Source organism: Larimichthys crocea, chromosome X, assembly GCF_000972845.2.
Source record: "Larimichthys crocea isolate SSNF chromosome X, L_crocea_2.0, whole genome shotgun sequence".
NCBI lineage: Eukaryota > Metazoa > Chordata > Actinopteri > Sciaenidae > Larimichthys > Larimichthys crocea.
The window spans coordinates 22,445,318-22,467,892 of NC_040020.1; the positions used below are offsets into that span (position 1 = coordinate 22,445,318).

Below are 22,575 nucleotides of genomic sequence, written 5' to 3' on the forward strand. Positions count from 1 at the left end.
CTTTTGTCTCTCTGTCTTTTTTTTTTAGGTCAACCTGTGTGTGTAGGGGAGTAGTGACATGTGACCTTAAGTCAAGTCTGACACCAGCCACAGTTTATTAACCTCTATAACAGATGTGTGGGCTTTGGTTGCATGCAGGTAAACAGTTCATGTGGAGAGCGAAAGAGGTGGAGCACATTGGCCAAAATACAATTTCTGAAGCAATCAGCTATGATTTAGCTGTTTATTAGCTTTATATGCAGATATCTGTTTATAGAGATTAGCAGAAATCTGACAAAATACGACACAAAGCACCCTGTTCCCGCTACAGCTCAAATGTGAGAGGAGATTTAAAACTATACTGACATGGTTTTTGATATTTCAAACCATAGACTGCGTAAAACATGGACGTTATCTTTGTGACGTCACCCACAGGTTTCTGAGGAGCTGTCGTGAAGCGTGTAGTGGCTCCGGATGTCGATGGATGCCATCTTGGCGGTCCTACCTCCACTGGCTTCTAGCTAATCAAAAAATGATGTAGAGTGTGGGTGGACCTGAGGCGGGCTGAATGAAGCCTAGTTGCTGAAACAAGCCACCTTTTTTTTTGTCCATAAAAATATCATCAAATTCAGAAAATCAGAAATACATTGTAGACATTGTAAATAGTGTAAATGACAATTGTAGCTGGAAACAGCTGATTTGTAATGGAATATCTATGTAGGTGTACAGAGGCCCATTATCAGCAACCATCACTCCTGTGTTCCAGTTGCATGTTGTGTTTGCAAATCCAAGTTGATCATTTTAAATGGCTGACTGGTCATTAGAAACACCTTGGCATCATAGCTGAAAACTGTTGTGCTGATTAAAGAAGCAATAAAACTGTCCTTCTTTAGACTAGGTGAGAGTCTGAAGCATCAGCAGTTGTGGGTTCCATTACAGACTCAACATGTAATGGAGAACGGGGGCTCTACCTACACCAAAGCCCACACTGAGCAATCCTACCAATGTTCTGCAGGCTCACTGACCACCACTCAGCACAGGTCAGCCAGCCAAGAGGAAAGTCTGGTTTGCCTCTGACATGGCACCTAAAAAGTGCAGAGCTGACAAGGTATGCCAACCCCTTTCATGCATCGTTGATGAGAAAATAAATTAGTTTCAATTGTTTCTGATGTGAGGCTTCGGCTTATTTAAGATTAAAAGAGTAAATGTGAAGCTACAGCCAGCAGTCAGCTAGCTATTTATATGTTTGTTTCCTCTTTCTTTAACATGCTTAGTACTTGTGCTAAATCAAAATGAATCCACCAAGCAAACTCTTACTAAAATTGTTACTATACAAAAATATTTTTTTTGTTCTGTACAGAAACTGACGGCTGTGACAAACAAATTGCCTGCAGTGTCCTCAGTCACCACAACTCAGCAGAGTAAAGACTCCTGCTCCAAGTCTAACTCCAAGAGTCTGTTTCTTGTGAGCTCACAGAGCACTAAGAAAGCTGGTGACAATGAGCTCGAATCATCGGACAAAAGAAAAAACAGGCCATCAAGTTCCAGCTCCTCAGGTACAGCACAGAGTTAGGATAGAAACTTCCTTATAGCTGCACACAAATCTTCTCTTATCTACTACTATGTGCCACATATGACAGACATCCTCACATACAGTATACTTGTTGAGATTCATAGAAGGCTTGTTGTAAGGTAGACTGATAAAGCTGGATGAATGTCACACTTTTCACCACAAGAAGGCAATACAAATTCTGCTGGCCTCCTCCTCACCTGCATAAACACACTGTTCAAACTGGAGTATAGGTCTGACTGCCACAGTGTATTCCTTCAGTACTCCTTCATACTGTATAGCCAGTGTAGTAACTAGTCACTCTCTTCATAGCATCTTTATGGCACTCCATGAACCTGTAAGTCTTACAACTCTGTTCCTTCTTGTATCTCCTACAACAGACGGAACTGACAAAGGCACGGACTGGTCGGCGAGCTTCACAATCACATCGCTGAGCTCAAGAGAAGAAACTCCAGCCGGTCCAGTCTTGTCCACCACCTAGCCTGCCTAATTTGACTGCAACCTGGCACATCGCCAGGAGAGACCACTGTAACTGAAGCTTCGAGTAATGAACTCACTTTCAAAACAATGGGCTCAAGTGGTTCAGTGCTTCACAAGAGCTCCATTTGCCAATGACTACTTTTAACCTACACACCTAGGGGAGAAGACAAAAGGTGAGTGACTTGAACAGAAACATTTCACTTCATGTTATTGCACAGTCAAGCTACATTTAACACTGAGCAAATTCAATTCAGCCTACTTGGTAAGGCCAACGTGAATGAATGTTTCTCTTACAGGCCCAGCTGAGAGGCAGCACAACACCTACAAACACACTTTTAATCACATTAAACAGGTAACCAATCTCAATAAAACATGCATCCCTTTGGTTTGTGCCTCATTTCTTTTAACAGTGTTTTCTACTCACCGTGATATTAAAATACAAGTGATGAAGACACTCATGGCAAGGCGTTTCTGTAGAAATGAAGACTGCAAATGTCATTGTCGTTCATTGTTGTGAAAAGGAGCAGGATATTTGACACGTTTCAGTCTGGCAAGATTAAGTTTAAAACAATTCAGTGATTAACATTGTGATATAATAACATTTTATTACGTATTGTGGCCTTGCAGTGAATCTTAGAGAAAAATGCCTCCAAAACAAAATGTATAAACAGAAATCTCAACACTGTAAAACGCAACTTTGTGGCAAGAAAGCTACTTTTTTTCCTCATCCTGAAGTTTAGGCTGAAGTTAAAACTAATATGAAACACAAACAATGCACTTTGCTTGACACAGCAAAAAAAAACATTGTGGTGCAGTGCAAGCCATTGGAAATATTTGGTTTCAGAGCTTCTTTTGCTGTGTTGTGTATGAAAGGGCCATGTTGCAAAGCTATGGCCGACAGGTTAAGTTACACATGCCCCATAATTTGTTTGTGAAAATTGATATTGATTTGGGGACAATGACATGGTGGGATAGCTGAGTTTCAGGGTCGCCATGGATATTTTGTCTATTTGCTACCAGGAAAGCACAGCCCAATTGTTATTTTGCAGATATGCACTAGTTTACTTAGATGTGTAGATAGTGTCTGCCTGACAAAGATGTCTAAAAAGACACTTGTGTAGAGTCATCTCACCCAATGCAAAATCTAACTGTATCAAAGTTATAATTAAACTGATCACTCATCCAAGGAGTTAAGGACATCTCTTGGGTGTCTTATAGGTCTACGGTATGAAAGACATATATCTCTGGATGACAGGCCCATGAGTTTGTGGTATCTAATATGCTTTACCGCATGTTTGTGTTCATTTTCCTCCAATTGTATGTCATTTCTGAGCAAAACATGAAACTGTAGCAATAGTAGTAGGAAGCAGTGTGAAATCAGTATTAATCATTATACTATACAGGGTATTACATAGATATGTTATAATACTTAAATAAAAAATAAAAAAATTGGAAGTGAAACATTTACACTAATGTGCTGGGCTTCTTGGACGTTGTATCATGAGCCATACTGGTAGCCACAATTTGTCAGGTGTACCCAGATGCTACATCATCCTATTTCTGTTTGTGAGGAAACACCAACTCTGTCACTATTTTCTAAGCCCTTCTGGCTAGAAAATAAAAATGTAGTTAGTTATCGTTTTCTTTATGTAATTTAGAGATTTAGTATCAATTGGCAAAAACAAATAATTATACTCGGCATTAGAATTAGTTTTATTTCTTAAAAAACACATTTACATTCTGTAATCGAAGCCATAATCTGTCAGAAGTTGAGTCCTTTATGAATCTCATGCCAATGCTTTAAGCACACTAGTGGTAGTTCTTTAAATTGGTGTATGAGCAGATTTGATTGGATAATAGATGTGTTGAAATGATAGCTAACTGAGATGCATACTGAATGATGTATGCTGCATGTATCTGGTGTCGACTAACCTGCAACAGCAGCTGACAAAGTAACCTGCAGGCCAGCTAGTCTACCAGCCAGATTAGCCCTGTGAGTTTGGATGACTTGGCTGACGTTATCCGTTCAAGTTACATTAACAAGCATTTAATGATACAATATATATTGCACATGTGTTAAGATAATGTAGTGAAGTGAAGTACAAGTGTATTCAGCTGCTCAAAGATGAAAATGTGAGTTTTATGATTTGAAAGATTTCCTTCACATTTTGTCCTATTTATGTTCTGTATTGTATGTCTTAATCTGAATTATGCAGACTTTAATTGTTTTTACATTGCACAACTTAACTGACATGGTTTTGTTGTGTAAACTGACCATTGATCTTGTTATTTTGTAATTTTTATTGACTGTGCAGGCTTGTAATTATTAACAGAAAATGTAGACAGAAGATTTAACATTAAACACACAAACTCAGATTCATTATATGACACATTTTAAAGACCTTTTAAGAAGGTGATTTTACTTATTGTGCTGTGGCCACCAGCCAGCAGGGCCTGTCTGTGTGGAGTTTGCATGTTCTCCTTTTGTCTCCATGAGTTTTCAGTGTATTCCTGCTTCTTCCAAAGACCGGTAAAATGAATTACACAAACCAAGCTCTTGCAAAAATTGTTAGAAAATCCTTCCTTGTTCTTTACGGGAATTGGTATCTATGACGAAGAAATCATCTCTCCATGTGTCCATACCCACCAAAAACATTACAACATCCACAATTTCATGGCCCTTCAGAAACTGTAAACATGTAAAACATATGTAAATGTACTGAGTTACTATCCAGCACTGTTGATTTCAAATAATTTAATTTGATTTATTTATTTTTTTGGTTTGGAGCGATACTACTCTTAAAATCACACATGACATGCAGCTCCATTGGACTGGTTTCAGTCTGGTATTATAACCGTCATCCTGTCTCTGCTGTTTAGCTTAAAAGCAGTACTGTAATCTGAACACCTCGGCCTTGTGCGTCACTCTCTTTGTTGGCCACTTGGGGGCGGTGGAAACAACAGCAGAGGGCCTTGTTTGTGACCGCGCGTTTCCCGCCTCTTAAAATCCATCTGCGTAACTTCGCTTCTGACAGTTAGATTAGCATCTTTACAGATCAAAAATGGGATATCTGAAACAAATTGAAATTGAAAACTTCAAGTCATGGCGAGGCAAACAAGTTATCGGCCCCTTCATGCAATTTAACTGTATCATTGGCACAAATGGCTCCGGTGAGTCAACTTTTTACAGTCAACTATGTAGTGAGCTAACGTTAGCTATCAAGGCTACTGGCTTAGTTGGATTAATTATTAATTAGTACTTTATATAAATCATATTAATATAATCATAGTATTAATCACTGAATAAAATATTGGAGTTAGTTAAAATCATAGAGCATAATTGTATAAATTGTGTCTGGGTGAATGGGTTAAAAATGTAACTAAATATGAAACAGCACTGCTTCAGTCAAAGGTTCTTCAGATACATAATTAAGATGTTAATCACACCAGGCAAGTCCAACGTGATGGACGCCGTGAGCTTCGCCATTGGAGAGCGGGCTGCCTCTCTGCGGGTGAAGCACCTCCGGGACCTGATCCACGGAGCCCACATCGGGAAGCCCGTGGTCGGCACCGCCCGCGTCGCCATGCGGTACTGCGACGACGGCGATGAGGAGACCGTCTTCTGCCGCACCATCATAGGTCAGTTCACTGAGTTCAGCCTGCATGAATGAGTCTGTATATGTTCATATGATCTACAGATGTGTAGTTAATAAAGGAATAAAGTGTACCCCCAGACAGACAGTGAAGGCACACGTAATATAGTCATCATAATGAAATGATACAGGTGTTTTTATTGTAGTGGTGTTTTTTGGCTCATGAAGAGTCCTGCATAAATAATAAAAGTCTGCACAATTAAGTTAAAATAAAAAATGTTCCTTAAATATTTAATAGTTTAAAAACACACTTCATTCATTGTCTTTTTTTAGGCGATTCCTCTGAGTATCGTGTCAATGGCACTCATGTCTCTCTGGCCAAATACACAGAGGAGCTGCAGAAGATTGGCATTTTGACCAAAGCTCGAAACTGCCTGGTGTTTCAGGTAAACACTGTCATAAAAATGAATGTAGAAAATGCACCTGAAACATGCTGTGCTGAAGAGTATTTGTGGAGATCAGATGTCTGTTCATACTAGGACAATAATTAATGTGCAATAATGCACCCATTCTAGTTCAAATGCCATGCAAGGTTAATTTAAGCCCACACCTGTGTTGTTGGCTGTCTGTGTTCTGTTTCCTTGTGTCTTTTTATTGCATTGATCAGGAGCAACGTGTCTGTTGCTCATTGTGCTCCTCACCAGGGGGCAGTGGAGTCCATAGCTTTGAAGGACCCGAAGGAGAGGACCAAGATGTTTGAGAGCATCAGTCAGTCAAAAGAGTATGCTGCACTGTACGATAAAAGAAAAGAGGCCCTGATGAAGGCCAAAGAGGACACACAGTTTCACTTCAACCAGAAGAAATCTGCTACTATCGAGCAGAAACAGGTGCACCAGGAAAAAATCGAGGTAAAGTCACACAGAAATAGAATTATGTGTCCACCCAGCTGCAGTCGCTTGTCCGCCCCAATCCTCAAAGTCAGCACACAGTAGGAGTTGTTTAACCTGTCAGCTACATTCACAGCCACCCACAGACAAATAAAGCAGCTGGCCGAGAACAGGTGGCTTTTATTAATCTTCCAGCCTGGAGCACACAATGTGCAGGAGGAGCTTGTATGTATGTTTTCTCTATCTTTACAGATTAGCAGCAGGTGTATCAATTAGAACTCAAGCTCAGACTGGGTTAGTAGGTGGTGGGGAGTTCACAGTTCATCAACTACAAGCCCAGTCATAAAAGTTTAAATTGACTTTTCATCAGTGCAGTAAATAGGAGCATCACCCAAAGGGAAATCCATTTTGATTCCTTTGTCTCTGATGGATCTGCATCAGGAGAAGCACATACCTAGCACTGAAGTGACAGTCACTACACTCTGTGTCACAGTACTATCTGCTACTGTTGCTGTTGTTGGTGCTTCCAGAAAACATAAAAGCAAAAGCATCTGCACACATCAAAACCTCTCCCTGAGTGATGTCTTCTCAGTTTGACTCGAGGTCTGCACTGACTGACAGGTGTAAAGGTGAAAATATTCTTAAAAGCAACAAGTTTGTCCAACCACACATGAGCACAGAAGTGTGTATAGCTATTTATGTTGATAGTGTGGGATTTGCTTCTACACACAAAAAGTGACAAAAGAAATTAGAGTTGCACGATACCCACGGTATACACGGTACCCCGCAGTGCCAAATCGTAACGGTTCCTACTATACCAGAAATTCTACATGACGATACTACCATGGATTACTATACTACCGGTGCTGGTCTCCACTACATAGCGGCCACCTATACTCTCCTCCCGGCTTCTCACTGCATGTTACTCCATGTCAACAAACCAACATGGCAAAGTACTGCAACCGAACTACACAGCTGCTGAATGATTGGCTGTTTGCCTGTTACTGGTGATGTCCGGGGATATGATAGGCTGTTTCCGCATGCTGGTCCGCCCGTCTGTTAGCTGATTGGCTGTTCGTGTGTTTCTGCCGGCAAGACAGCTCCACTTCAATAGAAATTCACTTTAAAACAAACAACAAGCTAAAGTTCTGTCTTGCCCAGACCCGTGCATGGCTTACAGTCACAAACATGAGACAACGAACCGAGGGTCTAAGGACAGAGGGTGTCACTCCCTGTACAGATTGTAAAGCCCTCCGAGGCAAATGTACTTTGTGACTTTGGGCTATACAAATAAAATTTGATTTGATTTGATTGCAATTCATAAAAATAATAATTATAAAAAAAGGCAGCAGTATCGCGATACTACCGTGATACTTTGTCTGGTATAGTATCGTGGTTACTCATTCTGGTATCGTGACAACTCTAGAAGAAACATTTCACCCTGCGTGAGGTGGATCAGATTGTTAATTTGAAGTGTGAAAAAGATTCTCAAACTTGTTGGATGCTGTTTTCTCCTTCTCGTGTCCTTGTCCATGTTTTTAATACTGTCTCTGTTGAGTCAGGTGTAGGAGAGATGAGCAGAATTTAGTTCATTCCTAAATTACTTATGTATGTACAGCTCACAGCAGTAGCAAAAACTGGACTGTAGTTTAGTGGCTTCTCTCGACTGGTTCTCCCACCTCCCTCTTTTCCAGGCCCAGAGGTACCAAGTGCTGGTGGATGAACTTCACCAAAACCGCCTGCAGCTGATCCTGGCTAAGCTTTACTATAATGAGAAGGGCACCGGCGTCCTCAGTGACGCCCTCAGGGAGAAACAGCAGGCTGCAGCTGCTATGAACAGTAAACTGGTGGATGGGGAACAGATCGTCAAAACCATAAAGAAGGAACGCGGACGCCTCACCAGAGAGCAGCTGCACATGGAGAAGGAGCTCCGGTGTGTGGATATAGGTTTCAGATGTGAGACAGTATATTTGCATTTCACATTTGGGAATAAACATCATGACTTAAAAATCATAACTTTAAAAAATATTCTACATGTATTAACCAGTGAAGTAGAGCTAATGGAGCAGTAAAAAGGTTTTAACGTGTCCCTCATCAGCGCTTTAGTTTCTCTGTGTATGGATGTTTAAAAGGAAAGCCTCAGCCAGATATTCAGCTCTAATGAAACTGACATAAAACATAAATGCAGAGATGGTCTGTGTCAGCAAGTCTGCCGTTGACTAGAATTAACCTCCTTTTATTCTGTCACTCAGCGCCCAGGAGCAAATACAGTCCCAGTGCCGGTCCCAGTACGTCAAAGCCAAGGTAAACACCTCCCATCACGTGAAGAAGGCCGAAGAGGTCCGTGATGCCCTCAGGAAGAGTCAGAAGTTGATGGCTATAAAAGAGCAGGAGCTGGCAGAGGGACGGCAGGAGCTCACTGAGCTGGAGAGAACCTGGAGGAACTATGAGAAGCAGGAGAAGGGGAAGGGAGGCTCCGTGGGGAGAGACATCAAGCTAGATGAAGAACAGGTGAGTGTGTGTCCGACAACGCCAGTTTCTTTCCTGTTCAGACCAACCAAAAGTCAGTCAACATGATGTAAAATATAACTGCTACAGTAGGAAACTGTAAGGCAGGTCACGCTTTAATTTATATTATCCAGTCCTAAAATGTATTAGGTTTGGGGAAGTCCAATTCTGAGACAACAGCAAAAGTCAGTATTTATCTCAGTGTTCATTAACTGCAGATACCTGTTAATCACGAGTTACAAAAGAAGTGTCACTGTCATGTACAGCTTGAGCAATACAAAGAGCTGAAGGAGCTGGCACGAAGGCAGGGGGCTGTCCTCACCCAGCAGGCAGACAAGCTGCACTGGGAGGTAAGAGCAGACTACGAGAAGATGGCTTTTGACCAGCGCCGAAAGAAAGAAGTGGAGGTACTCTCAACTGCACAAGTTTGCTGTTTGTTTACTACACATCTTTTAAGTTAATGAGTTGTTGATCTCTACCAACATTGAGGGAAATAGCTGCAGCATGTAGTCACAATCTGTTGTAGGCCGCTATCAGGAACAACCAGACTCAGCTGGAAGAGCTGACAAGCAGGGCAGAGAAGCTAGAGGAGTACGCCAAGAACAGCACGTATGTCATGCACTCTATATGAATGCACTGACTGTGACCTTCATGGTTATTTATCAGCAACAATTATAAGCTTTTAAATCAGGACGTAACATCACAGACGGAAACCGAACCTGTATGTTTCAGCTCGACCCTTGAAGAGTACCGTCAGCAGGAGGAGAAACTGACTGCAGAGCTACAGCATGGCCGCCAGCGCAGTGAGGAGGTGAACCAAGAGCTGGGCCAGGTGTTGGAGGAGCTGGGGAACGCCCGTCTGGACAGCCAGGAGAGCAGCTGGCAGAAGCAGCGCAAAGAGCTGCTAGAGAAGCTCCGCAGACTCTATCCTGAAACTGTGGTAAGAGACAGATCGGCACACCGAGTAGGGGTAACTGTAATTGAGAGGTAGGAGAGTGATAACAAAGCTGGACTCGAGATTATGAAATCATAAGAGAATGACTTCCATAAGAGTTTGACTACGTTATATGGTTTGAACTCAAGGCTCAGCAACCAGGAAACTCCAAGAAAAAGCAGGAAAAAGATGTGTGTATGTGTGTGTATATAGTTTTGTTAGGAACAAGTGAAGTCAAGTGAAGTCAATGGTTAGACACTTCTCGCACCCAGCAGCAGCAGCACCCTGGAGAGCAGCATGGTGAACAGTAACATCATTCAACTCCTTGTTGGCAAACTCCCCTCATGCCAAATTTAGCTTCCTGGAAGATGATGATAAATCCCCACATATAATCCCCACAAATCAAAAGACATTTTTTCCTTCAAGCATCAGTAAAATATATTGTAGCTATAAACCACTTTAGTACATGGTCATTTAGAACTCCATCATTTTTAAAGTCCCCTGTCTGTTTTAATATACTGATGACAATTTTTTTGTGCTGCTCCTAATGTCTGGCTGCATTTTTTTTTTTTTTTTTTTTTTGGCCTTTCAATAGAGACAGCTGAAGAGTGACAGGAATGTGGGGAGAGAGAGACGGGGAATGACATGTGGGAAAGAGCCACAGGTCGGATTCAAACCCTGGGCTTCCGCAGCAAGGACTGAGCCTTCGCACATGGCGCGGCTGCTCTACCAACTGAGCTAAACGCCGGCCCTTGTCTTGTTTTTTTGATAGTGAAACCTTAAGAACCATGAAATCTTTTGTGGCTGATGGCATTCCGGCACAGTGCCGGATCTCCGTGTATCGGCTTGACTGCGTGCCAGATCTCCGGTGTGCCACCGTTGACTGCGTAAAAAAAGGAAAGAGTGTGCGCCCTTCGGTTTGGCCAGATTTATCTAGACATTTCTCTGAATCCAGTAGAAGCGCAGCTTTCATTCTAGGCCTACTAACCAATCAGAAGTAGGGTGGGGCGGGACTTAGGCTAGGTGTTGAAACTCAGGCGCTTCACATGTCGTTGACAAGTCGAAAGTGAGCATCATTAGCCGGCTGTAACAGCCATTGTAGCCTAACCCACAGGATGGACCGCAGGTTGATGAAGCCTGGGGATGACACTAAAGATGTGGAGAAGGGTATCAAACATAAATGGTGCTGGGCGTGGGTGGAGGAGGTCGGAAGTGATGGCAAGCCCTTTGGGAGCTATTGCCCCCTACTGATCTGTCTTTAAGTTGCTGTAGAGTATGGTAATACTCTCTCAATGTGGTAATATGGCAGATAGCCTAAGTGACAATATAGTTAATAGATAGTATATGTATAATAATGAATATATGTCATATGTTGCCGCATACATACCCCCACAGGCCTTTTACTTTTTGGGACTGATCACTGAAACTACTTTTTTTCTTTCTTTTTTTCCCAGTATGGTCGTCTGTCTGACTTGTGCAGCCCCATCCATAAGAAGTACCAGCTGGCTGTCACCAAGGTGTTTGGCCGCTACATGAACGCCATCGTAGTGGCCACAGAGAAAGTGGCCCGTGACTGTATCTATTTCACCAAGGAGGAGCGAGCTGACCGTGAGACCTTCCTACCCATCGACTACTTGGATGTGAGATGAAACTAATGCGCTCGCATGCATGACTTTTTTTTTTTGGATGCTTGAAAATGCAAAACGACTTGTGTCAGTGATTATCATCACTACTGTGCTCCCAGGTGCCTCCTCTGAATGAGCGACTAAGGGAGGTGCCCGGTGCCAAGATGCTGGTTGATGTCATACAGGTTAACGCCGGTGCTGCTCATCTGAGGAAAGTGGTGCAGTTTGTCTGTGGCAACACCTTGGTGTGTGAAACCATGAAAGAAGCAAGAAGTGTGGCCTTTGACAGGCAGAAGCGCATCAAGGTAAACAGATGTTAGAGTCAGGATCAGTTCAAATCACTACAAGGACAAAAGCAGGCTTTCAGTGTTCAGTCATTCTTTATTGAGCAGTTTTCAGTCTGTTTCATAATCTTACAGGTACTGCTAGCAGACATGTAATCAATTGTGTTCTCTGTAGACAGTATCTCTGGATGGGACAATGTTTGCAAAGTCAGGCGTGATCTCTGGAGGCTCCTCTGACCTGCGGGGCAAAGCTCACTGCTGGGACGAGAAGGCCATGACGAAGCTGAAGCAGCGCAAGGACCAGCTGACAGCAGAGCTGCGCGTGGGTCTCCGCACAAAGTGTCAAATATTAAAAGTGAAGGATCAAAGTGAAGGGTTTTAAAGTCATTTGATCATTTTCCTGACCTGTCTACATGCTTGATTGCATAGTTCATTCTCAGTAAACGTTTACTCTCCCTGTCGTAGGATTTGATGAACCTGAAGCGGAAGGAGTCTGACCTGAAACAGATCATTGCTCAGGCTCAGGGTACAAAGACTCGCCTTAAATACTCCAAAACTGAGCTGGAAAACCTTCGGAAGAAATCCATCCTTAAATGCCAAGTGGTAAGGCAGCAAAACTTCATCAAAAGTCATATAAAGTCACATAGGCATGTACACCTCCGACTGTACCGGCCCACAGCAGCGACACCATCGTGAAGTTTGCTGACGTCACGACTGTAGTGGGGCTGATCTCAGGAGGAAACGAATCAGCCTACAGAGAGGAGATCTGAACACCACGAAGACTAAGGAGATCATCCTGGTCTTCAGGGAGCACAGAGCAGACCCGTCTCCCTCACCATCAATGGGGACTTAGTGGAGAGAGTGTGCACCTTCACCTGTCCTGGTCTGCTAACACCAAGGCTGTTGTCAAGAAGGCTCAACAGCGTCTGCCCTTCCTGAGAGTGCTCAGGAAGAATGACATCAACCAGAAGCTGCTGATAACCTTCTACTGTTCCTCTGTCGAGAGCAACCGGACCTACTGCTTCTCGGTGTGGTTCTCCCTCTGCACTGAGGCAGACCGGAAGAAGCTCCAGAGAGTGGTTAAGACAGCGCAGAAGATCATGGGCTGCCCCCTCCCCTCCCTCAAAGACATCTACACATCACACTGCCTCAGCAGAGCGCAGATCATTACCGGAGACAACACCCATCCTGTTTGACCTGCTGCCCTCTGGCAGACGCTACAGGTGCACTAGAGCCAAGACAAACAGAACAGTTTCTTTTCCAAACCATCACCATCCTGAACACATGTAAAAATCTCTTGTGAAATAACTTTACCTTCACAAAACTTCTCTGCAATAACCTCATGTGCAATAATCCTGTCATGTAACATCCTGCTCTTTCTATTTGCTATGCAAACACCAGCATTCACATTTTATGAATACCCTACATATTTTTGTTTAGCATCTATATTTTTAGCAATGCATTTGTATTTATATTGTGGTTTTATCATATATTAGGACCAGCACCTTGTTGAAGCCCCCTGTAATTTCGTTGTGCTTACAGTATGTCTGTTGTACAATGACAAAAAAAGCTTTCTATTAATTAAGACAGTGTTCCTGGACATAGCTCGACTGTATGTGTATATGTAAATTCCTTTTGAATCCAGACTTCAGTACTTATCCCGTCTTTTCATGTCTGATTGTTTCCAGGATATTTCTCGTATGGAGAGTGAATTAGCGAATCTGGACTCTCAGATTCGGATGCAGCAGGAGAGTGTGGAGGCAAAGGATGCAGAGATGAAGACAATCAGAGACCAGATCCACGTGGTACTGAAGTCTACACACCGACTTCAGCCTGCTTCATCACGCTGGCTTTCACTGCAGTTTTGACCCTCGTGCTCAGATTACAGATACATTCATATTTTTAGCTTCCATCTCTACATTTCCAGAGGTTTTGGGCCAGAAACATTGGCATACGGCAGGCAGCATGCATGCAGTTTCAGAAATGTTAAATAAAGTATTTTACTGGTGTAGCAATAGTGTATATGTAATATTTGAACTGTTTCATTTCACTTTCTGTAGATGCTAACAGATTATCTACACTGTATATGATTCATGAACATACTAAGATATTTTCTATGCCCAAAGAGACCAGAAAACAGTTGAAATAATCAACTGTTGAAATGTTACAAATACTCTAAAGTGTTAGCCAAATCTTCTATGGACCCTCATGTAATGGCTGGTGCCATTGTACTTAACAGTGCAGATGCTCTGTGTATTTAGATGGAGGACTTGGTGTTTTTTGACTTCTGTGCCATCATCGGCGTGGACAGCATCAGAATGTATGAGCAGGAGCACCTGAAACAGCAGACAGAGCTCGACAGGAAGCGGTACAACAACCAGCATTAGCCAGAACTTAGCCTGCCAAATCTATGATGAAAGTCTGATAAACACGAAAGTTATCAACATTATTTTGGAAAGAAAAACCAGCATGGCTTTCCAATTTTATGATTTAGAGGTCATCATTTTACTGATTATATTTCCAGACGTTTTTCACGTGCCTTCAAGTTCAGAATGTTTTTGTCCTGTGTAGTTACGTGATGTTAGTTTGAACTACAATGATGGTGTTTGTATGCATGTCAAATTCAGCAGTTGTCTCTCCTTTAAGGCTGGAGTTTGAGAGTCAGTGTGCTCACTTGAATGCACAGCTGGAGTACGAACAAAACCAGCTGGAGCAGCAGAAGAAGAAGCTCCACAAAATGGAGGAAACCATCGACAAGGAGGAGAGAATCGTGGCAGAGCAGAGGAAGGTGGTCATCTGCAATTATGTCTGAAATATTTATCTCTGAATATTGATTTATTCCTGATAAGTCTGTATGTTTGTATACACCATGACTGATGTGAAATTAAACCTTCCAGCCATTGCAGCCATTTTTCAGCCAGATGTTTCCCTGCCTTCTCAGGATGAGCACACGCTGCTGACAGCGGTGGAGGAGGGTCAGAACAAACTGCTGGAGCTGAAGAACCAGCTGCTGTCCAGAAACAGCCAGGTGGCTGCTGCTAAAGTTGAGCTGGACCAGAAAACCCAGAGCATCCAAGAGATCAACAAGTAACAGAACCACTAAGACTCAGTGCAGTTCCCACTGTTACTTAACTTCATATCTTCTGATTCACTGTTGAATGAAGAATCTTGAATGGACGCTTTCCTCTGTCTGTCTCTCTTGCTGTCAGAGAGTTGGTGAAGCTTCAGTGGGAGGTGATGTCTGCAGAGACAGCCTTGGAGCAGAAACGCTTGGCCAGACACAACCTGCTGCTGGACTGCAAGATCCAGAGTCTGCCCATCGCTCTGCTGTCAGGGAGCCTGAATGAAATCAGCGAGGTTCAGGTAGGTCATAAAGAAGTGCAGCTGATTGTTCTTTGTCTCTTCTGAATTCATTATTATTCCACAGCAGCCCTGCACAGTTCAAGAACAGGGCTGGATATTCATTTGAGCGGGAATCATATCATGGAAAAAAAGAATGTTACAGCATAAACAGCGGAAACCCTCACACAATAATGATGACTGAAAAAGCTACTGAATTATTTAGTAATGTAACGCCTTGAAGCACTTTGGCTGTCACTCCTGCACGATGACTGATGGTTGTGGTGTGTGCAGCTGGACGCAGAATCTGAAAGCACCTCGGCCACCGTGGACATCTATGAGAGAGAGGCACAACTCGTCATCGACTACTCTCACCTGGAGGCAGAACTCAGGGTGAGTCATCAAGCCTCATCTTTGCCCTAAATTTCTCTTAGTGCTATTTATTCATATTCATGTTTACGTGTGTGTGTGTGTGTGTGTGTGTGTGTGTGTGTGTAGAGTCTGCAGGCAGAGAAGGAGGTGGAGGCCTATTTGGAGAAGCTGAAGGAGTCTGTCTCCTCTGTAAAAGCGGTGCTGCAACGCACCTCTGCCCCCAACCTGAAGGCGCTGGAGAAGATGGGGGAGGTGAAGGACAAGTTGCAGGGAGTGACAGAAGGTATTTTGTTGTTTCATTTCAAAATGAAACACATGACAGGTGGGATGGATCTGCTATGATGTGTGCCGCCTTTTCTGTGGTCAGCTGTGGGATTTCTACCTGTAGTTTAATGTTGTAATAACACAGTAATATGTGATACGAATCTGATACCTGGACTGTTGATTCATCTTTGTTTCCTGTCCCGCACTCAGCCTTCGATGTCAGCACCAGAGCAGCCAGAAAATGCAGCCAGGAGTTCGAGCAGGTCAAATCCAAGCGCGTGCACCTCTTTAGCCGCTGCTTCGAACATGTGTCCGTTGTAATTGATCAGATCTATAAAAGACTGTGCAGGAACAGCAGCGCCCAGGTGATGAGACAAAACCTCGAGCACAAAAATTAAATGCATTTGAGTTGTTTTTCTTCCCTTCCACTTGGTCATGTGTGCAAAAGTCCTTTGTATGTGCTCCAGGCCATTCTCAGTGCAGAGAATCCGGATGAGCCGTACCTCGGCGGCATCAACTACAACTGCGTGGCACCAGGGAAGCGCTTCATGTCCATGGATAATCTGTCTGGTGGAGAAAAGGCCATCGCCGCCCTCGCCCTGGTGTTTGCCATCCACAGGTAACACGAGGTCACAGCCAAACGTTACATTAGATTAAAAACATCAAGTTATAATAAAATCTGAGTGTAGAAGTAGGGCTTACTGACATCCACATAAATGAATAAAGAAGATTGCATGTAATAATTGTAATAGTACTAGATAACAAGTAGAATAAACATAATAATGCATTTTTGACATTCCACCATCCCTCTCTCCCGAAATCATTTCATAAAATCAGTGTTTGCAAGACATGAATAGAGCTGGACAGCTGGATAATTACCTCCTGCAGCTGTGTAGACAAAACACCAACAAAAAAAGGTCTGCAGACAGCTGTTGACGTGCCAAGGAAAACTACAAATTCTTGAGGGGGAGAAAGTGTTGGCTGTGGGTGCTTAGCTTGTAATGATGATGAGTTTTTAAAGCAGCATTATGCAGCTGCTATGGCTAAGCTTTTGATCATCAGTAATGTAATTATAAGAGATGTGAGTGTACTTCACTGGGAAACTGGGGGCCAAATATTACATGTTGCCTTTAACTGATGGCTGGACTAAGAAGGTAAAGGCTACGTAACATGGAGAGCCTGCTGATCCTCCTGATCCTCTTGTTGTTGACATCATCAACTTTACATGAAGAACTCTATAGAGACACTTGACTCTATCCATCCAGCGTCAGCGCTGCCTCCTTTGTATTTTTATTTAGTAAAAGAAAAGTTTTCTGAAGCACTTCCTCAAAACATCTTAATGGCTGTGGTTCTGACATTTGACCCACATGACTGCTTCACCATCTGTGCTGTCTGGCACTGTGTCATCTCTCTCAGCTTTCGCCCGGCACCCTTCTTCATCTTGGACGAGGTTGATGCAGCCCTGGACAACACTAACATCAGCAAGGTAAGATTCCAGCTGCATCATACTTTACTATTTACATCTACTGTAGTGCTGACAGACATTTGAATGTCTTAACTAAGATGAGAGTTAAGGGAAATTGTGACGGCATTACTCCCTGACATTTTACACAATAAAATTAACACAATAAGTGGAAATAATTGCCCTGATCTCCAGTGATCACATGGTTTTCAGAGCAATTAGCACTCTTTGGATTTCCATGATACAATTTAAATAGAGAGACACCTAAATACCTGCATACAGAACACTGTTAGGGTTTTTTTTATAAGATGTTTAGGTGTTCAGCTGCACTACTTTTTTATTTTAATGGATTATATTTGTGCACACCTCGTGTGAATGTTTTGTTTGTATCCAGGTGACCAGTTTCATCAGAGAGGAGTCTAGGAACAACATGCAGATCATCGTCATCTCCCTGAAGGAGGAGTTCTTCTCTAAGTCAGACGCTTTGCTGGGAGTTTACTCAGACGTAATAAACTTTTCTAATGCTCTGTTGCAAGTTGTGGAAGAACTAATTGATTTCTGGATATGTTACGACAGCGCAGTCACAGATCTTCTATTTTTCACAGTTTGATGAATGCATGTTCAGCCGCATTCTGACCCTGGACCTGAGACCCTACCCTCTGGTTGAAGACGACAATGAAAGACAGGACGAGGAGAAGACGGGACATGTGTAGCCAGGAATCAACGCGCATGAAGCCCATGTGTTTTTTGTTAATTTGTCGTGTCAGCGGTTCTCAGTTTTCATCTTCTGACTAGATGCACGGGCAAAGAAGTTATCTAAAACATCAAGTGTTTCCTGTGTTCCATTTTAGGCTGTTTTACTCAAAAGATTTTTGTTTTAAAAGAGAAGTCTGTTTCTAAAATATCGTGGTTCTTGTTTATCCTCCTTCCTTCTTATTCAGAGGTCTTGAATTTGGGTGTATTGCTCACTTGTTTTTATATTTGTTTTGTGTTATGCTTTTCAGCTTGACATTAAATCTGCAGAGTTGAACATACTGTGTGCTTTTTGTATTACTTCTATAGGGCACTCAGGAACACTAGATATTTCAAAGTTTTAGCCATAAAGTACTCTTATTAAATATTATTTTTCATTCACAGACGTTACAACAAGTGGAAAAGTGGTGCAGGTGCAGTTTGATGTTTTCCTTGCTGGTGTTACACCTCGGGGTCAGCAGGGGGCGGTGATGGGCTGACGAGGAGAGCGACCACGTGATCAATATTTACGGAAGTGTCTCAGTGACCTGCAGTCAGCACTGTGTCGTATCTATTGTCTCATGTTGATGTTTTGCTTGGTTAACTACTAAAAGTCGATGCGTTTTCACTAGCTGTGAGGATAACAGTGAGGACTGAGCCTGGAGGAGTCCGGGTCAGACAGTAAACACAGCAGCAGCTGTTCATACGAGGCTAACCTAGCTGCTAGCTGTGAACAAACAGCTAGCTCTGGTTTTCACTTCCCGTCCTGTGGGCATGGCTGTCTGCCTGTATGCCTGCGTGTGTCCGGGCATCATATAAAGTCTGTGTGACGTTATTTATATTGTATTATATGGCTGCAGCTTCTGGAAACATTGATAAGCACTGACCGCTAAGCGAGCTAACCGTACGTGAGCACCATGGGAGCCGAGCAGAGTGGAGACGCGGAGCACAAACACTCCGACTACAGCTCGTCCGGTCAGTCACACCGCTTTACTGTTTGCATGAGTTTACATGGAAGTCAGCCAAGGTGATGTTAGCATCTTGTTGTGCAATGTGTCTCTCATAAGTCGCGTCATATCTTAATGTGGTGGTAGAAGTACTCATCTGTCACTTGAGCTATGTCACACTGTAAACGTGCTGCACTCAGGTACAGAGGCACACTGTGCAATGTTAGGAGTGTTATATTGTTATTATTGATGCATGAACACAACAAGTGGACCATCATGAAATATCTGAATCTGTATCAGTAAATATAGTTTTTAAAAGAGGGCAGTCAAGTCCCCTCTGTAGAATTGAAGTAAATTAAGTACCGTCCAATGAAAATCCCTCTCATAGTACATGAGTAATTGTACAGATCTGAGGTCACACATGCGTAGATGATGTGAAGTAAGTACTGTCTGCTAACAGAGTTGTTGCCTTTGCAGTGGTGCCGTCTCCAGCAAAGCAGAAGGCAAAGATGGATGACATTGTGGTTGTGGCCCAGGGGACCCAGTCAATGCGAAATATCCACAATGACCCAGATGTCATAAAGCTTCAAGAAATACCCACCTTTCAGCCGCTCTTGAAAGGTAACTGTGACCTTTAATAGACTGTTAATAAAGACAGACAGGTCATTAGGTACACATCGCTAAATGTATATTTAGAAAGTATAAAACCACCAACACTCTTTGATAAAAAAATTAAAATAGAAAGTATTTATAAATACATAAAGATGTCTGCAGTCTGAAAACAGGTGTAGGCTGAAGCTACAGCTAATAATGCAAACCCATTAAAAATACATCATGTGTAACCTTGCACTCAGCTTGCAGCTGCTCTGTTTAAAAACACAAACTGAAAGCAGAAGTCTGAGAAAATATGTGCACACTGCACTAAATTTGTCCAATGCCTTAAATATAATTTAAGGCAAGTATTTTAATATCTGAGATCTCTGCAGTAAGTTTTTTTGATAAATGTTTCTCTGTTGTGCACATATTTTATCTGACTTCAACCATTTCAGCTTTCCCATGACGATAGTTTCATCTATTTTCCCCCAGTCCATTTTCACATTCTGTGCAGTGAAGCTTATATCACTGCAACCCATTAGCACTGTGTTGGAAGGTGGATAATGAGCCAGGTTTCCTGTGTAGGCGCACCCCTGAAATAGTTCTGTCAGATCCTGTGCAATGCTCATTACAATAATTACCATGTGTTACGCTGTTGACAAGTGTTACTCTGTTCCAACATGTCCATGTAAGACATTTGCGCTTCACTCTCCACAGGAGTGCTGAGTGGCCAGACGTCACCCAGCAGTGTGTGTCTGGAAAGACTGGATGCTGCCCACGTTCTGCAGCTCTGCGTCCGATACCAAGACCACCTTCACCAGTGTGCCGAGGCCGTGGCCTTCGATCAGAACGCCCTGGTCAAGAGGATCAAAGAGGTGAGAACACCCTGAACGTTTACCTTCGAAATAGTACTGAAGATGAGTCGATTGACAGAAAGTAATTAATAATTTATTGTACTTTGAGATGATTCACAGTGTCATCAAAAGTCCAACACTCTCTCTTAATCCATCATGCCTGTCTCTTTCCAGATGGACTTGTCCGTAGAAACCTTGTTCAGCATAATGCAGGAGCGCCAGAAACGCTACGCCAAGTACGCCGAGCAGATCCAGAAAGTCAACGAGATGTCCATGATACTGAGGCGCATCCAGATGGGTATCGACCAGACTGTGCCGTTGATGGAGCGCCTCAACAACATGCTGCCTGAGAGCGAGCGCCTGGAGCCCTTCAGCATGAGGCCTGATGGGGATTCTGCTACCAAGTAGCCTCCTTAAAGCCAACACAGCTGCTTCTTATCTGAGTCCAGGAGGAAGTGCACGTCTGTCCAGCTGTAGGAATACTAAGTCTTTACATGGGTACAAAAGTCTTAACCCATTAAAGTGTTTTGTTTTTATAGGCGTAAAAGTGTGAGAGTGCTCAGGTCAGCTCTACAGGTCAAGATCAGTTCTCTTTATTCTTTAGTTTTGCTGAACACCCACAGTCTTTAGCAGCAGCAGCAGCAGCATACCTACTTACCACATAGCACGTCTTCTCAGCACACACACCTGAGTTTAACCACAATCTTCTGCTACTGGCGACTGAGCAGCTCTACTGGAGCAGTTGCCAGCTTAAGAAGAGATGCGATCAAATGTAGCCCAACTGCAGCGGGGCTGGAGATTATTACTTATCTCTTTCCTGCAGGGAATCAAACTGGCAATCTTCCAGGCACAGGCTTGCCTTATTAATCTAAAGGCAGAGTAGGAACAAACATTTTTGACTGAGTCAGAATGAACTCCATACGCTCTAAAATGGACTGCAGATGTGTGGCAGGTTTTAGAGACTCACTTGGTTGTGAGCGACATATGAGTATTTCAGAACTCTACCTGCAGCTCTGTGGATTTGCGAACACTGGTAGTGGATTCATTTTGGATCTTGCACGTCACATTACAAATATTTGTTGTTTGTGATTACATATTTTAATTTTATCATTTTGGGACACCATGAAGAAGAGACTCAAAGAGAGGACCAAGATGCATTATTGCCTTTGGATTACATAAGGAGCATGGACGTACTGTACACTGAAAGTGAACTGAGAAACTTCTCGGACAGAAGATTGCCTCTCAATATTGTCATGACCTTGTGAACTTGAGTTTTACGATGACAGAAGTTTAATTTATTTGGGTACTTTAGCTTGAGCAGTTGTGTCAAGCCTGTTTGCATGTAAAAGAAGAGGTGACATTGTAGAAACGTAGCAAATGACTCACATGTCAGATACGCCTGACCAAACCACACTCTGCGCTGCAGTTTCAGCATTAACATACCAAAGATTTGCAAGTTCTCAAAGCTGTTGAATAAGTGTCACTTTGGAAACAGTTGGTCATCTTGGCTCTCTTTGAGGAAAGTTAATTTCATCCTCAATTCTTGTATCTTAATGTTACGGCTGTTTAGGCTCGACGGGCCAGTTCACACAAATGATGAGGAAAAAACTCAAGCTATCCATCTATGACAGGGCTGTCATGCTCATTTTAGTTCATGGGCCACACACAACCAAATTTGAACTTAAGTGGGCAAGACCAGTAAAACCACTGCATAAATAACAACACGTCCAAATGGTTCTGTTTCTTTTAGTATTGAGAAGTCGAAGTGCATTCTGAAAACATTCACAATAAATGATTGATGAAGCGTCCATCTACAGAACGGATGTTGAACAGCCCAACATGAAAACATCAGTCTCCTGTCATTACATATGCATTTACAGATCACTGTGGATTCAGTGACATGAATCATGGAACTGAACAACAATATGGTAATTTATGTCTTTCTTTGTCCAGCGGACAAATCAGCGGCACCCCTGATCTGTGCTGATAGTTTTGAGAAATCTGCCACACATAACCACAGTTCGGTGGAGGTGATGGAAATTTAATTTTTGTTGCTCACAGCAATGAAGAATCATCAACAGCGACATCTTTGGAGACAAATGTCGTTTTTACTTTACTTGGGATAATTCACAAAACACGCTGTCAACTATT

The 22,575-nt window shown here is 42.7% G+C and overlaps 2 protein-coding genes across 3 annotated transcripts; both read left to right on the plus strand.

The window, feature by feature from the left end:
- Positions 1-4,999: 4,999 nt before the first annotated feature.
- On the plus strand, positions 5,000-18,327 carry smc1b (structural maintenance of chromosomes 1B). 2 transcript variants are annotated; one of them, XM_027283339.1, is made up of 25 exons: positions 5,000-5,200; positions 5,480-5,668; positions 5,956-6,068; positions 6,327-6,530; positions 8,204-8,442; positions 8,762-9,020; positions 9,284-9,424; positions 9,544-9,626; positions 9,750-9,957; positions 11,406-11,591; positions 11,696-11,881; positions 12,036-12,215; positions 12,326-12,463; positions 13,549-13,665; positions 14,122-14,228; positions 14,507-14,648; positions 14,802-14,947; positions 15,070-15,223; positions 15,494-15,592; positions 15,698-15,854; positions 16,046-16,200; positions 16,303-16,454; positions 17,252-17,321; positions 17,692-17,802; positions 17,903-18,327. In XM_027283339.1, exons 1-25 carry the CDS (start codon positions 5,092-5,094, stop codon positions 18,008-18,010), a joined length of 3,753 nt encoding a protein of 1,250 aa, XP_027139140.1. In that variant the 5' UTR covers positions 5,000-5,091; the 3' UTR covers positions 18,011-18,327. The 2 variants fall into 2 exon arrangements, with proteins under 2 accessions (XP_027139140.1, XP_010736948.1); XM_010738646.3 differs by having other exon boundaries at positions 5,001-5,200; positions 12,036-12,182.
- Positions 18,328-18,506: 179 nt separating this feature from the next.
- Positions 18,507-22,270, plus strand: borcs5 (BLOC-1 related complex subunit 5). Its single transcript, XM_010738647.3, has 4 exons — positions 18,507-19,004; positions 19,454-19,597; positions 20,288-20,445; positions 20,599-22,270. The coding sequence occupies exons 1-4, from the start codon at positions 18,947-18,949 to the stop codon at positions 20,830-20,832; spliced, it is 594 nt and encodes a 197-aa protein (XP_010736949.1). The 5' UTR covers positions 18,507-18,946; the 3' UTR covers positions 20,833-22,270.
- Positions 22,271-22,575: the final 305 nt, after the last annotated feature.

Excerpts from the sequence above, each read along its gene's own strand:
- smc1b (XM_027283339.1), top strand. The coding sequence starts at position 5,092 with ATGGGATATCTGAAACAAATTGAAATTGAAAACTTCAAGTCATGGCGA. Across the intron at positions 14,229-14,506 it reads ACAGAGCTCGACAGGAAGCG|GCTGGAGTTTGAGAGTCAGT; the intron begins GTACAACAACCA and ends CTCTCCTTTAAG. Across the intron at positions 15,224-15,493 it reads ATGAAATCAGCGAGGTTCAG|CTGGACGCAGAATCTGAAAG; the intron begins GTAGGTCATAAA and ends TGGTGTGTGCAG.
- borcs5 (XM_010738647.3), top strand. The coding sequence starts at position 18,947 with ATGGGAGCCGAGCAGAGTGGAGACGCGGAGCACAAACACTCCGACTAC. Across the intron at positions 19,005-19,453 it reads CTCCGACTACAGCTCGTCCG|TGGTGCCGTCTCCAGCAAAG; the intron begins GTCAGTCACACC and ends TTGCCTTTGCAG. Across the intron at positions 19,598-20,287 it reads CTTTCAGCCGCTCTTGAAAG|GAGTGCTGAGTGGCCAGACG; the intron begins GTAACTGTGACC and ends CACTCTCCACAG.